Source organism: Poecilia reticulata, chromosome 12 (genome assembly GCF_904066995.2).
Source record: "Poecilia reticulata chromosome 12, P_reticulata-male-v2, whole genome shotgun sequence".
In the NCBI taxonomy this organism is placed as follows: Eukaryota; Metazoa; Chordata; class Actinopteri; order Cyprinodontiformes; family Poeciliidae; genus Poecilia; species Poecilia reticulata.
Window position 1 is genome coordinate 17181223 of NC_088841.1, and position 17681 is coordinate 17198903.

The following is a 17681-nucleotide window of genomic DNA, read 5'->3' on the forward strand; positions in this document are numbered from 1 at the left end:
TGGTAAAAACTGGCTGTTACACAAGAAACAAAAAACAAACATTTTCAGGTAGATGCTGAGGCATTTTTCCGCACCTGCACTGTAGCACACTCCTTTGTATTTAACAATGTTCTCATGGTGAAGCGATTTGAGGATTTCGATTTCCCGCTCAAAGTCCCGGAGGTGCTCAGCCGTGCTGTGCTGAAGCTTCTTCACAGCCACCACCTCCCCGGTGCTGTCCTGCAGCGGGTCATACCGGCACATCTCCACGCTGCCAAAGTTGCCCTGCGGCGTTCAGGCAGAATGAGAACACATTGACACACTGGTGAGAAACAACCATAGATGAACGTAAACAGCTACACAAAGTAACAAATATGATTCTGTGCAATAGACTTGGAAAATGCCCCGTTAGGAAATATTTCTCCAAAGGAAGCTGGTTCGTAGATCTGTGCTAGTGGCTTAAATTAAAACATTATTTCTCTAAAAATGTACAAAGCTGGACGCTTACTTTATACAAACAGTTAGCGAGTGAACTACAAGGAAATGATAGCTGTTTCTGTGCATTCACAGAGAGCTTGGCTTACTTTGCCCAGCTGCTTGAGGAAGATCAAGTGTCTCTCCTCAAACTGCGCTGGCTCCTGGCTCACTGAGGCCCACGGGAAGCCAAACCCTCGGGTCCTGTTGGGCACCATGTCGCTCTCCACCAGCAGCTCATAATCTGCAAAAATCATGTTTCAAAAATGTCCTTTTCACCATCGGTAGCAAAAAGACGTGGTGAGGTGGTGCATAAAAGATAAACATTTAACTGTAGTCAGTGAACAAACATGTTGGATATTGTAGTTTTCTGCTATGTTTATAGACTTCCTGCTCACTGGTAGTTCACACAAGATGAACTCTGATTGTAGACTCAAGCGTGTTTTCTACTTCTACTTGTTTTCTCACCTGGAGTGAAAAGACTGTTGAGGTCTCTGATGATCGTCCTGAAGGAGGGTCGGTGTAAAGGCTCGTAGTCCATGCAGCTGTTTATCAGGTTGGCCAACTCAGTCCACTTCGGAGCCGGCAGCTGGTGTCTGTCCTCATAGAACAGGTTCTTCTGCAGATGCGCACAGTAAGGTTGAGAAGTTTCACACGGAAAAATGATCGAACGTGGTTAAGGCGGACGTGAAGTGCGCAGAATTCGTTAGGCATGTGTTTCATCACTTCTCCCGAGTTTGGAGGAAGTGTTTGCATTTTTTTTGTTCAAAATGCAGGAGAAATGAATTAAAATCAAATTTAACCATCACCGAATTCATTCTGAACAGTAAAACAAGGTCAATATTTGTCAAACATATATTTGTAGCTGTGGGACCTTTGAGGAGTCCAGGGTGCTGAGCGGTTTTTCTCCCCCGCTGCAGATCTCCCAAAGCGTCGTTCCGAAGCCCCACTTGTCGGTTGCTAAGCTCAGATTCTGCGGGTTTTCGATGCACTCGGGGGGCACCCACGGGATATGCTCCACCAGAACTAGGAAGCAGATGTGTAAAAAAGACAACAAAAAAAAAAAAGGAAAAGAGAGAAAAAACAGGAGTTACAGGAATGGAAAGTGGAGATGATCAGTGTCTGTACAGGTAGCAGAAGATCACACCAAGCAGTTCTGGTGCTTTTTATTTTCACATGGCCTCACACGGGAGTGACGTACGCGCCTTCAGGCGTTACGTGAAGTTTCTCACCTTCTCTGGGCAGAACGGTGATGCTGATACCAGGATCACTGAGCTTGATGAAAGGCAGGCTGCCCGTCTTCCGGTCCTCCTCTCTGATCAGCAGAATGTTTTTGGCACAAACATTCCCATGAACTACACTTTTATCCTCCTGTAGGAAATAAATTGAAAACAGACTTCTTCTTTTTTTTCTTTTTACATGCACTAGAACCCGCTGAAGGGCCTCAAAAATTAAAATGACAAACAGTTAATTCAGAACAAGACAGAGTGAATTTCTTGTAAAGTCTTACCAGGTAATGCATAGCCCAGGCTAACTGTTTGGCCACTTCTAGCTTCCAGGTGATGTTGATGCAGTTTTTCTTCTTTTTCAGATAAATATCCAGAGAGCCAAACTTTCCATATTCCTGCACCATCATGTCTGAAATGAAGACAAAGAGCGAGATAATATATTGATTTGGTCCCTACAATTTAAGTAAAGCAGAACAACTCCACCAATACTTTGACAGTTTTATCTTTAATTTTTTAATACTGTGTCCAAGTTTCTGACATCTTTCAAAAAGGTTCCAACTTAGGCTCAATTCTTCAAAAACAAAATTACACCAGAATTCAACAAGTATTTCTTGCTCTGTGATGCATTCAGCTTCTGTCATCTTTTCCAACTTTCACAGGTAAAAAAGACAAAAAAAATAGATCAGAAAGGTTGGAAATGTTGTCTCCAGACCTGTAAAAACTGGATTGTATCAAAAGTTTACATAGGCTGGAGGAAGATTCAAAAGGAACCACATTTTGTTCAGGTTTAGACTTTATGCATCAGGAACTAATAAAAAGCATTTTCTGTGGTTTGCAGGCATGGAGCATTCAGGTGTGTGTTAACCCCATGCCAATGAACTCTCCCACAGAAATGGAGGCCATCTGTTTAACAACCACATCTTGACCCAAATTCCGTCATTTAACAGGATTCCAAACAGAGCAGCCAAGCCAGAGCAGAACGGCTGAATAAGGAAATGTTCAGACCTCAGTCTGATGGGAAAGCCGCCTCTGGACCATAAACATCAATGAATATGAAGACATGTTGAGAATTGTGGGTCCAAAACAATGGCAGAGGCTTAGAGAATAATTACTTAGTTCCTGAATATAAAACAGACCAACTCTCATTATGAATATAAAAAAACAACAACACAGAAACAGATTTCTGCTAAACTCACCAATCTGCCATAATTGTGTGAAAGCATGCTTTTTAGTTTCTGTGTACGTTACTTACTTTCGTCGCCACAAACACACACACCATAAATGAGGAGTAAGTGCTTGTGGGACAGCTGGCTCATCATGCTGGCGGCCTCAAAGAAGGACTGAGGAAGAAAACCAGGACATAATTATTTCCAATCGAAACCCTTGAAATTATCATCGCTTAACTCATTCAACATTACCAACCTCTGAAAAACTACGATGAGCCTTGTCCAGAATCTTGACCGCCACGTCCATCTGGTGAACCTCCCCGTAATCACCCAGTTCCTTCCTCACACCGCGAAAGAGCTTCGTAAACGTTCCTTGGCCCAGACTTTCATTCTGAAACAGTTTAATTGCCATTAAGCCACTCTCAAAAAGTATGACAGTCCTTACTTCACTCGGACAAAACCCCACCAAAAACCAAATAACTGTCTCCAAATGAAGAAGCCTCAAACAAGCTCCAAATTATTAAACAAAAAATGTTTTCAATATGTTTGAGGAAGGGAAAATTGTCATTTTTTTCCTTGTTTCTGATCTATGTCAGAGTACTGTGTTTTGGCAAAAATAATAATAATAATAAAAAAAACCTTCATGGAGAAATTAAAAATCCGCTAAGCTAAAGGTCACAAGAAAAGAAACTCCAACATGTCCTGCAGGACTGCAGCTGATGCAGCAAAAACTGTTTATAATCAAAAGTTGTTGCATACTGACGTCTGCGTCCTTTCTGTTTATTTTGTTTCTACATTTAGCATTATTGTATTATTATCATACGTGCACAGTTCATGTCCAGATTTACACTGAGATATTTCAGTGACATGCTGAAAATATCAAAAAGAAGAAGTTGCAACAAAGAGTCGAACCCAGAACGCAGAAGGCCTTTTCCAATGATTTCCATAGCTGGTAAAGATGTGTAAAAATCTTTAAAATAGATTGTTTCTACGGAGATTTTATGACCCGAGATCCCACACTCACTATGTGTGTACTGGCTAGATAAATTTGGGTTCTCATCCAGCCTTTGTTTTTTTTTTATTATTATTCTATATGTACATGTGGACACATTTGGGAGAGTACTTATTCTCTTTTGCCATTTCCTACAGAGTTTCTGAAAATGTTTAATTTAAAAATGTCATACATTTCCTAAGATCATTTTCTAGATTTTTACATTTGTTTATGAGATAATAGGCCCGTGTTCAAAAATATTCCTGATACTGCACAGTACTTCCTGTAAATGCTTATTTTAAATAACAGCTTATGATCAGTGTAACCTCATTTTACAAAATTTTTTTAAAACATAGGTCAACCTTTGTATTTAAATTGAACCCAAGTGAAAGGAGTTTTGATGCAAAAAGCTGCTAATAAGTAGTGTTTTTAATCAGTTAAAGTTCATAAATTTAAAAAAAAAAAAAAAAAAAGGAAAGTTAAATAAAAAAAAGTTTCTGAATTTTATGTTATTTTTAAATAAGAAATATAGTCTGAAAAAGGTAACCTTTTCAACAGTCATTCAACAAAAAGTTGATTTCCCAGTAATTGTACATCACAAGAACAGAGCTGTAGATATGGCCGCTAGTGATAATGGTGACATTAAACATCGACTTACAAAGACAAGGTCTTCTTTGCGGATTTTGTGGAAAACCATCTGGTTGATGTGTTTGTGAAGTGATGGAGACGGAGGGACATCTGTGCTTTGGTTATTTCTGCACACCAGCAGGTTGGATTTATCTGTGGAAGCATAAAGATAAATAGGACTTGGAGGTGGGGGGGACTTAAGACTACAACCCTTAGAGGACATTTATTTTATAAAGAAACAAGTTTCATAATTTAAAAACGGATTGAAAATTATGTGCAGAAATTATTTCAAAAACTGAATGTAGTTGTAAGTATGACAATATTTTGTGAAATGTTTAAGCATCTAAAGTAGTATTGGTCCACTTCAATATTCTAACTTTAAATTATTAAGTGTTTCCACTAGCGTTGAACAAAAAATATATGCAATTGAGAGAAAAAAAAAAGGCGTAAAAACATCAGTTTATATTTAATTTATATATTCTGTTTCACTTGGTAAATTGTGTTACTGAAATAAATGGACTTTTCAGTAATGTTATAACTGATGTATATGAGTATGTCTGCACTTTAATGCTGACCGACTTGGGGTGTACTGTTTTCAGTATTATAATGGTTTTAGGGCTGTTGTAAACGATTATTTTAGTAATCGAGTAATCTATAGATTTTTCTTACGATTAATCGAGTAATCGGATAAAAACAATTATGAAATAAAATATTGGTAAATCTTCCATAACACCAGTGTTACTATCGGATATCAACATCAGTCTATTTTTTTCACATTTGAGCTTCCCTACCAGTTACTTTTTTGTAGACCGGGGGAGCAATACGGGATATTTACGGCTCCTCCGTTCAGAAACTCATCTACCAGCCATGTTCCGCCTCCCGTTTATTCAGACCGGGATGATATAAGTTTATTGTGCGGTTCGTCCGTAAAGCTGCTCTTACCCTGTAAGCATCAACCCTCAGCCGCCCGCCGTGTTCAGTCTCTCCGCTCACCTGTATAAATCCTCCTCAGCTTCTTCCCGCCGTTCAACCAGCAGCTCCGGAGCAGAAAGGCTGCCGAATTTCCGGCATCGCGCCGGTCATTTTAAGGATGTTTATTGGTCCCACAAAAACGATGAAAACCCGGAATTATCACCAATCAGTAAAATCCCCGCGGGCCGAACTTGAAGATTGGACGTTATGCCGCTAACACGTAGCTTCCGTCAACAACTCAGAGGCGGAAGTCAGAGCTCTGCGCAACGCAAATAATGTTCCGGCTGAAACACGGTGCGCTAAATGATAAAACATAAATTAACGAAGCTTCGAGGCAGGTCAATTTTCCTCGAGGAATTTTAATAATCGAGGTACTCGAATCACTCGAGGAATCTTTTCAGCCCTAAATGGTTTCATGTCCTTTTATGTGTGAGCAAACCAAGATACCAAAAATACAATTGAGTAAACTGTTAAAACTAAAGTACAGAGATGACATATAAAAAAGAAAACGATACCTAACGCTTCCCTACGTTCAACATTGTGTTATGTTAATTTGAACTCTGACCTTTCTGACTGGGTGGACAGCACCTGATGAGCTGGAAAGTGTACCCATCGGTGCGGAGCGCCTCCTTTTGGTAGCAATGCATGAGTTCTTTCAGAGAACCAAAGCTTCTTTTGGCGCCGCTCAGGATGAACTCTCCCGACTCTGTCTTCACAATCTGACAGTGCTTATAATCCACCATGGTTTCATACTGAAAAACAAAAACAAGTTTCCGTACATGTGTAATTATTATTCTTTGTAAATTAAATTTACAGTTACTAAAAGCAGTGGTACTGTAGGTACAAATAAAAATGAAGGAGTAAAAGATTGAATAGGTACACAAAAATAGCCCAATTGTTCCCTCTAGTGGTGGAACATGTGGAAACGCCTGCATTTTCCATACGCTGATTTATACCAGGAATACCAGAAACTGAATGACAAACGGCAAGAAAAGAGGTAAGGAAGAGGTGAATGAAGGAAGAATAAAACAGAAAGAGCAACAACAAGGAAATAGTGAAGGGAAGAAGAGAGGCAGAAATAAACAGGGAATAAAGAAAATAACTGAAAACAAACACATGGAAAGCTGAAACGGAAAGTCTCAAGAAAATAAGAGAAGGGACAAGGACAGACACCAGGAAAAATGACACAGTGAAGGTCAAGAGAAACAATGACGGAACAAGGAAAGTAAGCAAAGACAAGAATAAAAGTGTGGAGGAAAAGACACTTAAAATAAATGAAAGAAAAACATCTGGAAGATTTTCCAGGTATATTTCCAAATTCTGCATACCGTTGCATATTAAATTAAGCATTTAGTGCAGCTAAAAACAAAATGTTGTCCTCCTTGAATAATAGCTGTTACATAATCCTTGAACCTGCTGCTTCAAATGAGACACAGGGGAACAAATTCAAAAACAACTTACCCCAACAACAAAGGACATGAAGAATTTGTCATACTCTCGGGGGCTGCAGCGTAGGATGTAGAGGCCCTGATAGTTACCCAAACGACGCAGCTTGCTAATTGTGAACTCCATCCTGTGATCAAAGAGGCAAAATGTGCCCTCTGCGTTAAAAGGTTTGTGGTTGCGAGGGCATGACGATACGCTTCGTGTGCCGGTGTAGTAAACAACAGAGGAACTCACGATACAGGGCCATGGCAGTAACTCTGAATGCACTCGAGAAGTCTCGATGGGGCAACTTCTTTACACAGGTAGTGATGGGCGTCGGCGACCAGTCGGTAATATCCATCAACCAGAGAAACAAAAGACAGGGCCTCGGAGAGCAACTGGAACTCCAGCTCCTTTGAGGTGCAAAGTAAATAATTCAACGGCACTGTTATTCTGCACTAGATGTATTGAAATGGATGCAAATTTTGTGCTACATAAATCAATATTTTTGCTTTTTCACATAAAAATGTGAATACACAGTAATCACGAAACTTTTTGCGTCCTTGAAAATGTCATTTAAAAGTTCATCCTTCTCACTTATTAGAAGTACTTAAGTTTGTGTCCATATGAGTAATTTTGCACAGCATTGCATGAGTTGCAAAGAATATTACATTTTGAAGCTAATACATCATCTCAGGCTCCTTCTCCTTCTGCTTTGATTACATCTGTCAATAATTTTGCAGCTATTTTGCATAGGGAACAGATTGCTCCAAGTAAAGCCTTAATATTGCTGCCGCTGTCAAAGAAAAGACATGACTTAGAAGTTACAGACTTCCTGGATGTCATGCATGTGCAGTGAATTAGCTCTAGACCAGTGGTTCTTAACCTGGGTTCGATCGAACCCCAGGGGTTTGGTGAGTCGGTCTCAGGGGTTCGGCGGATGCGCATATGAAACTGGGGGGTTCGGTACCTCAAAAAAGGTTAAGAACCACTGCTCTAGACTCATCAATAATAACATCTGAAACGTATTACAGTTATTAGTAACAGCTGTGCGGAAAGGGGAAAGCAAAATGTACCAAGATCTGATTGTCCTGTCTGGTGAGGGAAACGATGCGACTTTCTGCTGAGCCTTCCTTGCTGCCCTGTTTGATGCTGATGTCGATCACCTCTGGGAAATCACAATATAACTCCAGCTCCTAGTCATATAAAAGGTAAACAGGGGAATTTTTTTCCTTTACTTGTCCCCTATCACTCGACATGCACATCAACATACTCCGGTTTTTCATTGAAGCGTCGACTTTACCTCCTCTGCTCCCTCCGCTCCTTTTCCTTTAGACCAAAGGATGCCCTTGTTGCCCATCACCACGATGGTAACCTCTCGCGAGGACAGGTCAGTCACTTGGAAGCGCTCAGAGTACACAGAGGGCAGCAGCATCTCCAGGTTCATCAGGTATTTGAGCTTCAGGTTGCATACAGTGGCTTTGCACTCACTGAACTGCTGGATGAACCGTCGGAAGCGGTAGCGGATCCTCTTCCGGGTCAGCAGGTTATACTCTTGGATGCGGTTCCTCATGCATCTGGGGAGGAAGGACTTGTAGCTAAAGCAGGGAAGGGGTCAGACGGGTTTTAAATGGAGATGAAGGTGAGAAAAAAAAAAAATTGAAGACATCTCATTTGGCGAGCAAGTGAACACTAACCATTCTGATTCTGAAAAAAAGAAAGTAATGGAAAGACAAATACCATTTTAAACTTTACTTTTGAAAAAACAGCACTTTTTTTTACATATTTGTTAAAACTGTCATCAGACTGACAATCTGAAAAGATCAGGATCCTCCACCACCTCCAAGTTCTACTGTTGCCATCTGCAGAAATACACGGCTCTCAGTCAGAAACAACCAGTCAGAGCTAGGAGGCTTGTGTTGGTACTGTCAATCAATCTTGTGTATGCGCTGCTCAATGTGTTGCTGGCGGAGAAACAAATTACAGTATTTAGAAAAACTGTTTTCATGCTAACTAGCCTGAATGTTCACTACAGGCTCCGTTGTAGAGAGCTAGCTGTAGAGTAGCAGGGAGTGAGGGGGAGGGTTTGAGCACCGCCAAGACTCTTATTGGTTGTTTCTGACTGAGCATTGTATTTCTGCAAATGGCTGCAAAACCACAGGGAGGAGGCAGACGAGTTTGAGTTTTTCTGATTACATATATCTCATGCTATACTGTCACAACATAGTGGTAGTTTTGACATAAATATAAAAAAACATATTTATAAAAGTTACGGCTTTAATGGATGGATGGATGAACTATTCAGTGCCAATTCGTGGAGAACACCTGCCACTTATGCATTAAAAAATGCAGTAGAAGCCACACTATGTTAGTTACAGAGTTGCTGTTCAGAAATACTTTTATGCAATCAAACGATAGATGACATTTTAATTTCAGATGTAGTACGGTACTTCCAAAAGAAGCCTAATGATGTCGAACATGGCTATCCAATTACTCAATAAATTAATAAATTAATTAACAGAGGAGTTTCCAAATTTGTCGCAGTTGCAGCTCTATGTTTCATCAACATTTTTCATATTCAGTCAGCGTGTGAATATGTGCCTTTTAGGTCAATGACCCACTTTAGTATGAAGCGTTCTGAACTTGATAGAAGTGCTATATAAGTACAAATGAGGAAGGAAAGCATCCAATACCTGGTATCATTGTAGATATCCACCGCTGACAGGTCACTCTCTTTAGCGAGCCTCATCATGTCGAGAACAGCCATGCCCAGGCACTCCTCCTGAGCTTCGTGGCTGACCGGAATATGAACCCAGCCATTTAAAAAGTCACTGCGCCACTGCAACAGGTGAAGGATTTCAAAAGTGTAAATGTTAAAAATAAATGTTGCAGCGAAGGGAGCAGGTCAAACATTTTATGTTGGCAGGTCACTGTGACTGGATGGCAGATTTAAAAAAAAAAACAGTATTTGAATTACTTATCAGAGTCTAAAAATCTATAAAGTTGTGCTCTGGTGTATCAGGAGACAAGAAACCTTAAACCTCAAACCTTTAAACTACTACTGTGCATGTATACATACAACAAAAACTTGGCTGCTGCTCATGGTGACAACGTGACCCTAGAGATAAACAGTCAAACCAAAGTGGTGTGGTGTGTGTGCGAAGTTTGCACAAATGTGAGGACAAAAAAAGCAGAAATTATTTTGAAACTCAGGCATATACACAAAACCACAGGCCTGCATGCAGAGAGTCATGCAAACACGAGGAATCCTAAAGTGAGTCTTGTTCCTCATTTGCGCTTCTTGAAAACTCTTACTACTTCACTTCCTGTTTTCATAGCTAAACAAAACAAAGGGCTGACACAGAGGACATGCAGACTGCCAGTCAGTCAAAGAGAAGGAAATAAGAAGCTATCTCCACCCAGCAGCTCTTCTTATCATCTTAATTAAAAAGGGCAAATGAGAACAAAAAAGTGTTGGAGCTTCAGTAGAGAAGATTAGTCCTTAAGCTACATTTTCTGCTGTAATGCATGAGGAACTAAGACAAACCTGAGCAAACAGGTAGGCCATGACACAGTCATCCATTACCGGGCTTTCCATCTCTTTGGACAAGCCGTAACGATGGGCGTAGAAGGAGCTACTGCTGTTATACCAGCCTGGAAAATAGTATCTGGATAAAAAGCATGTCAAAAGAACAAAAGATCAGCAACACTAGAAAACAAATCTTCACCACTGAAATAAGTTTTTTTGTTTGGTTGGTTTTTTTAAGTGAAGAAAAAAAAACCTAAAGTTTGCTACCTGATTCTGAAGAGCAGGTTTTCACTGGCTGAGTTGTGCAGTTTGAAGACGTGATTAGGAGGAAAATAAATTCGGTCATTTTCCCTCATCAGACAAAACAAGCTGCTGTACACCGGGCTAATTCCTGAAAGAGAGAACAAATATCTTTAGAATATAAATTTTTAGTTTAGCTCCAATATAAATGCCGTAACGAAAACTAGAGCGCGGATTTATAGGAAAGTGTGACATTAACCCACCTTTTTGATACTTAATAACAAAATAAGGCACCTTTTTCAGCTGTCGGCATTGAAACACTCAACCAAATCAAAGAAAAATCTTAATTGTTATGAAGAATCCAATGCAATAGTTCAGGTGCTTAACAGAAAAAACATTTTGCTAAAACTTCAGATTTTTAATTTTACTTTGTTGAATTTTTGCGGTTTACTGCAGTCAAAACCTTTTTGTCTCAGGTCTACAGAAACACCGCTGAACACCGTGAGAATTCCCCAGAGAACCACCAACCACCTCGCAAATGTTACCTCAGCATCTCTTCAGTAATAAGAAAAACCTGAGATGCAGTGAGCATTTCTTTATTCACCCAAAGATTTGTAGTGTACTTTTTTTTTTTACAAGCTTAGCATTGTCTGATGAAAAATCCTTCTGTTTTCTGTCAGTTGCAAAAACTTTTAGTTTTGCAATAAAGGGTAACAGATCTAATAACGGCAACAATCAGTTTGAACTGAATGTGTTCCATCTTGTGATTAAATACTAAAAGTGACAAACTACTCAGAACTAAGTCCAATTGTCTTTGCGTTATTGTGTCTTACGCTCACACCGTTTTTCAGTCTGCACCAAAACAAAGTGAGCAGTTTTACCAATCATACCAACTGGAACTGGCAGACAGAAAATGTCATTGTACCACAGGAAGCAGTCACGTGTGAGGCAAGTGCAAGAGAAGAGAAGTCCTGCTTAAAAGGAAGTACGCCGAACCACAACAGGGGAAGTAATGTCAAAGTTTGAACAAGTCAAGTCCCAATGTTCATTAAGATATGAAATGCCTACATATAAAAAAAAAACAAACAAGTGAACTGGGTTTGTTTACTATGAAATAAAGGAAAACTATAAACGGTTAGCAAAAACATCTCTAAATCAAATACAGAGTAATGACTTTGCCCCAGAAATCCAAGCGAACGTAGCATACAGTTTAAGGCAGTGATGGTTTGCCAAAAAAAAAAGTCCTAACCTTCAGACAACTCACCGAACACTGTTCAATCATCTGGAAATGGAAAACGCATGGCACAACTGCAGATGCAGCACGGCAAAAATTTCAGTTCCTAGATGTAAATCTGGTAGAGACGTAAGACTAGAAGCTTAGATTTGGTGGTTCTGCTTATGGGGGCTAAACACAAATGCCCACCACTCTGCTTAGCTTTTTATTTGTAAGAAATGTACAAATCACACCTCCTTAGCCTTCCCCTTCACAAAAGACACTCTATAGTCTATTGGTCTATCACATGCAATCCCAGAAAAAGCATTGAGGTTTTGTGGTTGTAATGTGAGAAAATGTGCAAAAGTTGAAAGGGTACGAATTCTTTTGCAAGGCAAAGTTTTTACATGCACAGTCGAATTGAATGAATTGCGCTATTTTTAGAAGTTATGTAATATGAAATGGAAAATAAAATGTTTTGCAGTGCAGCACACATTTTTGCAGACATCACTACGTATGACTGCAGTGATGTAAATCAATTAATTGCATGATAAATTAAAACAATTTCGTTTCCAGGGCCTTCAACTTATTTTATTTGTTGTTTTGTTTATTTATTTGGATATTTAAAATGTCTTCCAGTTCCAGAGTTAGTGTTCATTAGAATTTAAAGTTTAATTATCTTTGCAAATGCGTTCTTGCATTAACATACATTGTATGCTACAAGCCATTACCATGTTATTGTTACATGTTGTTACTGTTACTGTTATTGTAACAGGAATATTTCAGAACCACCAGAAAGCGAACTTAACAACGATGTTTGTCTGTAATCGTGCCCAACCACTGAAAACAATGTCACACGTGACACAAATGTGGTTCAACCATGAAAGAGACAAAAAGAGAGAGAGACAGCAGGAAAGAGAGACGTGGAAATAGGCCTGTCGTGATAAACGATAAATCAATTAATCGTATGATATCAACCTCATTTTAATTATCGGCTTTATTGTCTCTTCCTGCCTTTTTTTCTTTCTATTGATGACACTGAATGAAAAAAGGCTCAACTCCGGTGCTCTTCCTTAGTGTAATGTCCAGCGCACACTACACAAGTTGTTGGCAGACTGTCGGCCCATTTTCAAAACCTGACAGAAATCCTAGGTATAACGGTTCGATTGGGTTTGTCGTGCCGTATAGTGTCCAGCCACATGGGCACAAAATAATACAAGTCCAATTAACTAATTGTAAAACCAGGCATTAATCAACGCTTTACTAGAATCTACCTGTGATGCATGTGGCTAGAGTCAGAGTAAAGTCCTGACTGAATGAAGTGATTCTTGAGAATAGGGACAAAACAGGTCCTATGGATAAAGCACAAAATTTGAATAAAATATATACAAAATATAATTTTTTCAAATATCTGACTAAACTAACCTGGGTCATGTGAGCACAATAATGTATATTTTCCAGGTGTTTGCTGAATATTTTTTTATTTTAAACATTGTAGTCGGTGGATGATGCCTGTAAAATCCCTTGTCCAGGAGCAGAACTCAATACATTACAATAGTTTTAAATAATTAAAGAAATACTAAAATTATATATTATGACAATTAAGTATAAGTAGTCATATAAATAATTATAAAAGTATCAATAAATTGAATTAAAAATCATTTTTATATATTTTCCAACTCCATTGAAATTTGTCCCTAGTTTTTGTCAACACCGTGAGACATGAAAAGAATGTAAAAAAAAAATCAGGCATTATTGCGGGGCACCAGAACTTCTGAGGGCCCCGTGACCTCTTCCTTTCTCTTCCTTTGCTAAGAGGGCTAGTTAGCTCTGGTTAGCTTATGTTAATCTTTAGTTTTTTCTTCTTTTTATTCCTGTTGTTTGTCACAACCATGATGTGTCAACACCATAACTGACAATTTACAAAACTTTGATGAAATTGTGTGAAATAAAAGCTTAATTTTGGTATAATGTAAATATTTCATGGACCTGATGAACTAAAACATGGCCTCCTTCAAAATAACATCATATAAATTGAGGTAGTTTGGCATTTTGTCAACTCCGTCAGATATCAACTCCATCAGAGTTTTTGTGACTCTTTCATTGAAATTGTTGTCAAATTTCACTTAAATGTGCAATTTATTCATTTTAATGTATTTTACATAAATTGCATTACTTCACATGTATCACGTTTTTCATTTTACTCCCTAGTTTGTCACCACCTTCAGTTCTGTGCCAACTCCGTCATGCAGTGTCAACTCCGTCAGATGGACTTTTTGCTGTTTTTTGTTTTAAATAATATTTATTTTGTTTCTTGAGAAGCATTTGTCTGTAAAATGAGTAAAAATATCACTAATAGGGTACTTTAAAAATCATTTTATATTTATTTTTGTCAGATGGTGATGACAAAGTTCTAGGTCAGGTCGATTAAAAATGTAATTTTTAAAAAAATGTTGCAACTGGGAGCCTGTACCTTAGCATTTTTACATTTCCAAAACATTATTTGTCATATTTGCATACAAAAGGTTGAGAAATAATTAAAAAAAATATATGGGAAAATTAAAACCCATTTTCTCCCTATTCTCAAGAATCACTATGTCACGTTAGCGAAGAACAGCTGAAAACTTACGGGGTTTATCAACTGCGGTAGCAATTTGGCTCCAACTCCTCCCCATGTCATTTCTTTTGCACAAAATGTTGAATAAATATTAATGTTGTTTCCACATATCACCTCCAATGTCCGCTGGACTTCGTGTTGCGCTGTGTCAGCTGTTTGGGATTTCCCTCCGTAATTTTCCCTCAGAAAGCACAGAGGAGAATACGTGCTTTCTGATTGGCTACCTGTCACATTCAACGGGCTGCATCGACGCTTCCAGTCAGGGGAAATCCCTGATTTAGATCGGAGTGGCCATTACGATCTACCGTAACCCACCACACACTGCAGGATGATCGGTTACGAAATCACCAGCGACAATCTTGGATCGGCCAATGATCTAAGATTGTTATAAGGGGAAATTATGGGCAAAAAATAGTGTAGTATGAACTACTGCATCAGGTAGTCGGATGTGCCCATCTTCTCTATTTAAATCTCGTGATTACTGAAGGGCAATATAGTATACAGACTCTTTTGGTTGAATGCAGTATTTATTTCCACTTTGGCTTTATGTTGTTTAGTTTTGATTCAAGTACGTTTTTTGTTAATGGAGACTGAGAATCCATTTTATTTTTGTTTTTGGTTGTTTTGTTTATTTAGTTTATTAGTTCCAGTGTTATGTGTTCTTTTGAAAATAAAGTGTATGTATCTATGGCAGGAAATCGCATGCATTATTAGTCATTTCCATTAAATCAGTGTCAAAAGGTCTCAAAACAATATTATCGTTTATCGCAATAATTTTTTAGACAATTAATCGCTCGGCAGAATTTGTTATGGTGACAGGCCTACGTGGAAATAAAAACCAGACTGAGCTGGAGAGGAATTCAAGAGTGACGGAGGGAAAAATTAGAGGATAAAGGCGAAGAAGAACAAGAGGCATAATTTATTTATGAAGTCAAAGAAAATGGAGCAAGAGATTGTGGATAAAGAAATACGGGTAAGAAGCAGGTCAAAAACAGAACACTTCCACGTATGAGTTATCTAAAAAAAACAAAACAAACAAGATGAGATGAGAAAGCAGACTGAGTTCAATAAATATAATACCAAAGTACCTATTTGATTTTCTTTGTTGTGGATTTCTGGAAATGATACATATCATATTTTTTTTGTTTTCTATGAAAAACAGAAAAGCTTTTTCCATTAAATTACAAAGAGAAAATTGTCTAAATGCTAAAAGCAAAATCAGGACTTTTCAGCAATGCAAGATGCAGTTGGCTGCAGGGAAATGCTTTTTTTTTAAAGAACTTCTACTTGCCACCAACCCAAGAGTAAAACAGAAAAGCATTAAAGCGAAGCAAAAGAGTTTTATTTTTTCCAGATGTGTCCTTAACGGACCAACCGCTGTAACAGCAGCATCACTACCCTGACTCCCACAGATTTGCATGTAGTACTTCCCTTGTTTCTAACTGTCTAGCAAACTTTGTCTGTAAATGATTATGAGGAAAAGTTGTAAAAAAAATAAATAAATCACTTTTTCTTAGTGTAGTAAAACAAAAAGACTTGTCATCTTGATACATTTTCTTTTAAGAACCAAAATACCCTGAAATCGGACCAAAAGCTCCAGCTGTTTGGGCTTTTTACCATAATTTTACTCCAGAAATTATACGTTAGTATCCAGTATCTTAGTATGCCCTGCTGACTGCCTGTGGAATCTGTCCATTACCACAAGGGTGCAGCGCATGTGTGTCATTCTTTATTCATACACAGTCTTTAGTTACTGACATTTGTGCTCAAAGGACACCTATAGCCAACACTATACTGGTCATATTTATAGACTGGCTGATAGACTGAACTGGACAAACTGAGGCAGAGATGTACATACATGACAAAAAAAACATGAAGACCTTAAGACCATGTTATTATTTGAAGGTTGTCATTTATATTTTTTTGGTTCATTTGGCTTTTGGTTTGTAAAACTTCATAATTTGATACCTTGAAATTGGGCCTCTGTCTCTTTAAGAAGATAATACTCTTTCTGACACTTCACCTTCAGCATCTCATCACAACAATGTTTCTCATTATGACGTTTACAACACTTCTTAGGCGCATCGGACTGAGAAGTAGGTCATATGATAAGCTCAGCAGATGCACAGTTCCACCAGGTGTTCGCTAATTGCTGCTGCTGCTAGTCTGAAGGAGCAGAGATGGAAAGGCATGAGGGAGGAGTTCGCTGCTAGGCAAAAGCTCAGCTGCTTCAGAATGTTTCCAAAGTTTTCTTTTGGATTTTGACTACTTGCTTTTCTTATCCAATTAAGCATCCTCTGCTTGCACATACCACAATGAGACAGTTAATATCAGTGGAAGACAACAAGTGTAACAAGTAAAAACTATAAATAGCAGATGAAGAGGCAAGAATAAAGAAATTCAGCAAGGAGTTGGCACAGAACCTAAGAGATGCATCATCCTACTGCTCTTTAGGAGTCATCTTCAGTAAGTTTGTTTCTCATTAGCTGGAAACTCATTTCCATTAGCCAGCTTGTTCACAACATAAACAAGCAACGGAGCAACAGAAAATGACTGCAGAATTTAAATTTCTCTTTGGAGTTCATACCTAATGGCTTCATCGCAAGAAGCTGCCCAGTATTAGGAGCAGGCAAGCAGCCAGCTTTGGTTCGCAGCACAGTTCGTTTGCATTTCCCACTGACCAAAACATACCAGAGTTCACTTGCAAGAAAACAGAAACTAGTACTGACTAATATGTTGTCAGTACTAGTTTGTGTTAGGGCTGGACGATATGGCTGAAAAACATATCATTATATAAGCGTTTCCTATTTGCGATATCGATAATTGTCGATACTGATATTTATTGATTCGTAGTTTGCTTTAAATATCAGAAATACTGGTGCAATGACCATACCTGTTTTATCCAGAATTTCACTACACGTATTTGTTTATTGATTAAAACAAAACAACAACAACAACAAAGAAAACCTTCTGATCAGCTCTGCTTTCTGCTATGCTGCATTTAGAGCAGGTGTGGTTCCTCAGCAAGGCGCACAAACGTCATCAAAAGCAGAACCAAACAGTGTTACAGGAACAATAAGATGTGATGTTAAAAATTAGAACACGACGTAAACACTTAAGAAACGCGTAAACAGAGCATAAGCAACTGCCTATAAACCCAAAATGATTGTTCGAGGGTGAAACTAATTTTTTTTGTGCAAAAACCATTAAAAGATTTGC

General features: G+C 38.5%; 1 protein-coding gene across 1 annotated transcript in view; it reads right to left on the bottom strand.

Annotated features, from left to right (window-relative positions):
* The window catches only part of jak2a (Janus kinase 2a), a 33463-nt gene that overhangs the window by 4235 nt on the left and 11547 nt on the right, over positions 1-17681 (bottom strand). The window contains exons 3-19 of the mRNA XM_008424029.3: positions 10660-10783; positions 10411-10531; positions 9557-9702; positions 8167-8461; positions 7940-8059; positions 7119-7276; positions 6900-7011; positions 6004-6190; positions 4498-4619; positions 3105-3239; positions 2935-3022; positions 1964-2091; positions 1686-1824; positions 1328-1479; positions 922-1072; positions 564-697; positions 75-264 (exon numbers count right to left, since the gene is read on the bottom strand). Of these exons, the coding sequence (XP_008422251.2) occupies positions 75-264; positions 564-697; positions 922-1072; positions 1328-1479; positions 1686-1824; positions 1964-2091; positions 2935-3022; positions 3105-3239; positions 4498-4619; positions 6004-6190; positions 6900-7011; positions 7119-7276; positions 7940-8059; positions 8167-8461; positions 9557-9702; positions 10411-10531; positions 10660-10783 (2502 nt within the window). The remainder of the gene's footprint in view (positions 1-74; positions 265-563; positions 698-921; positions 1073-1327; positions 1480-1685; positions 1825-1963; positions 2092-2934; positions 3023-3104; positions 3240-4497; positions 4620-6003; positions 6191-6899; positions 7012-7118; positions 7277-7939; positions 8060-8166; positions 8462-9556; positions 9703-10410; positions 10532-10659; positions 10784-17681) is intronic.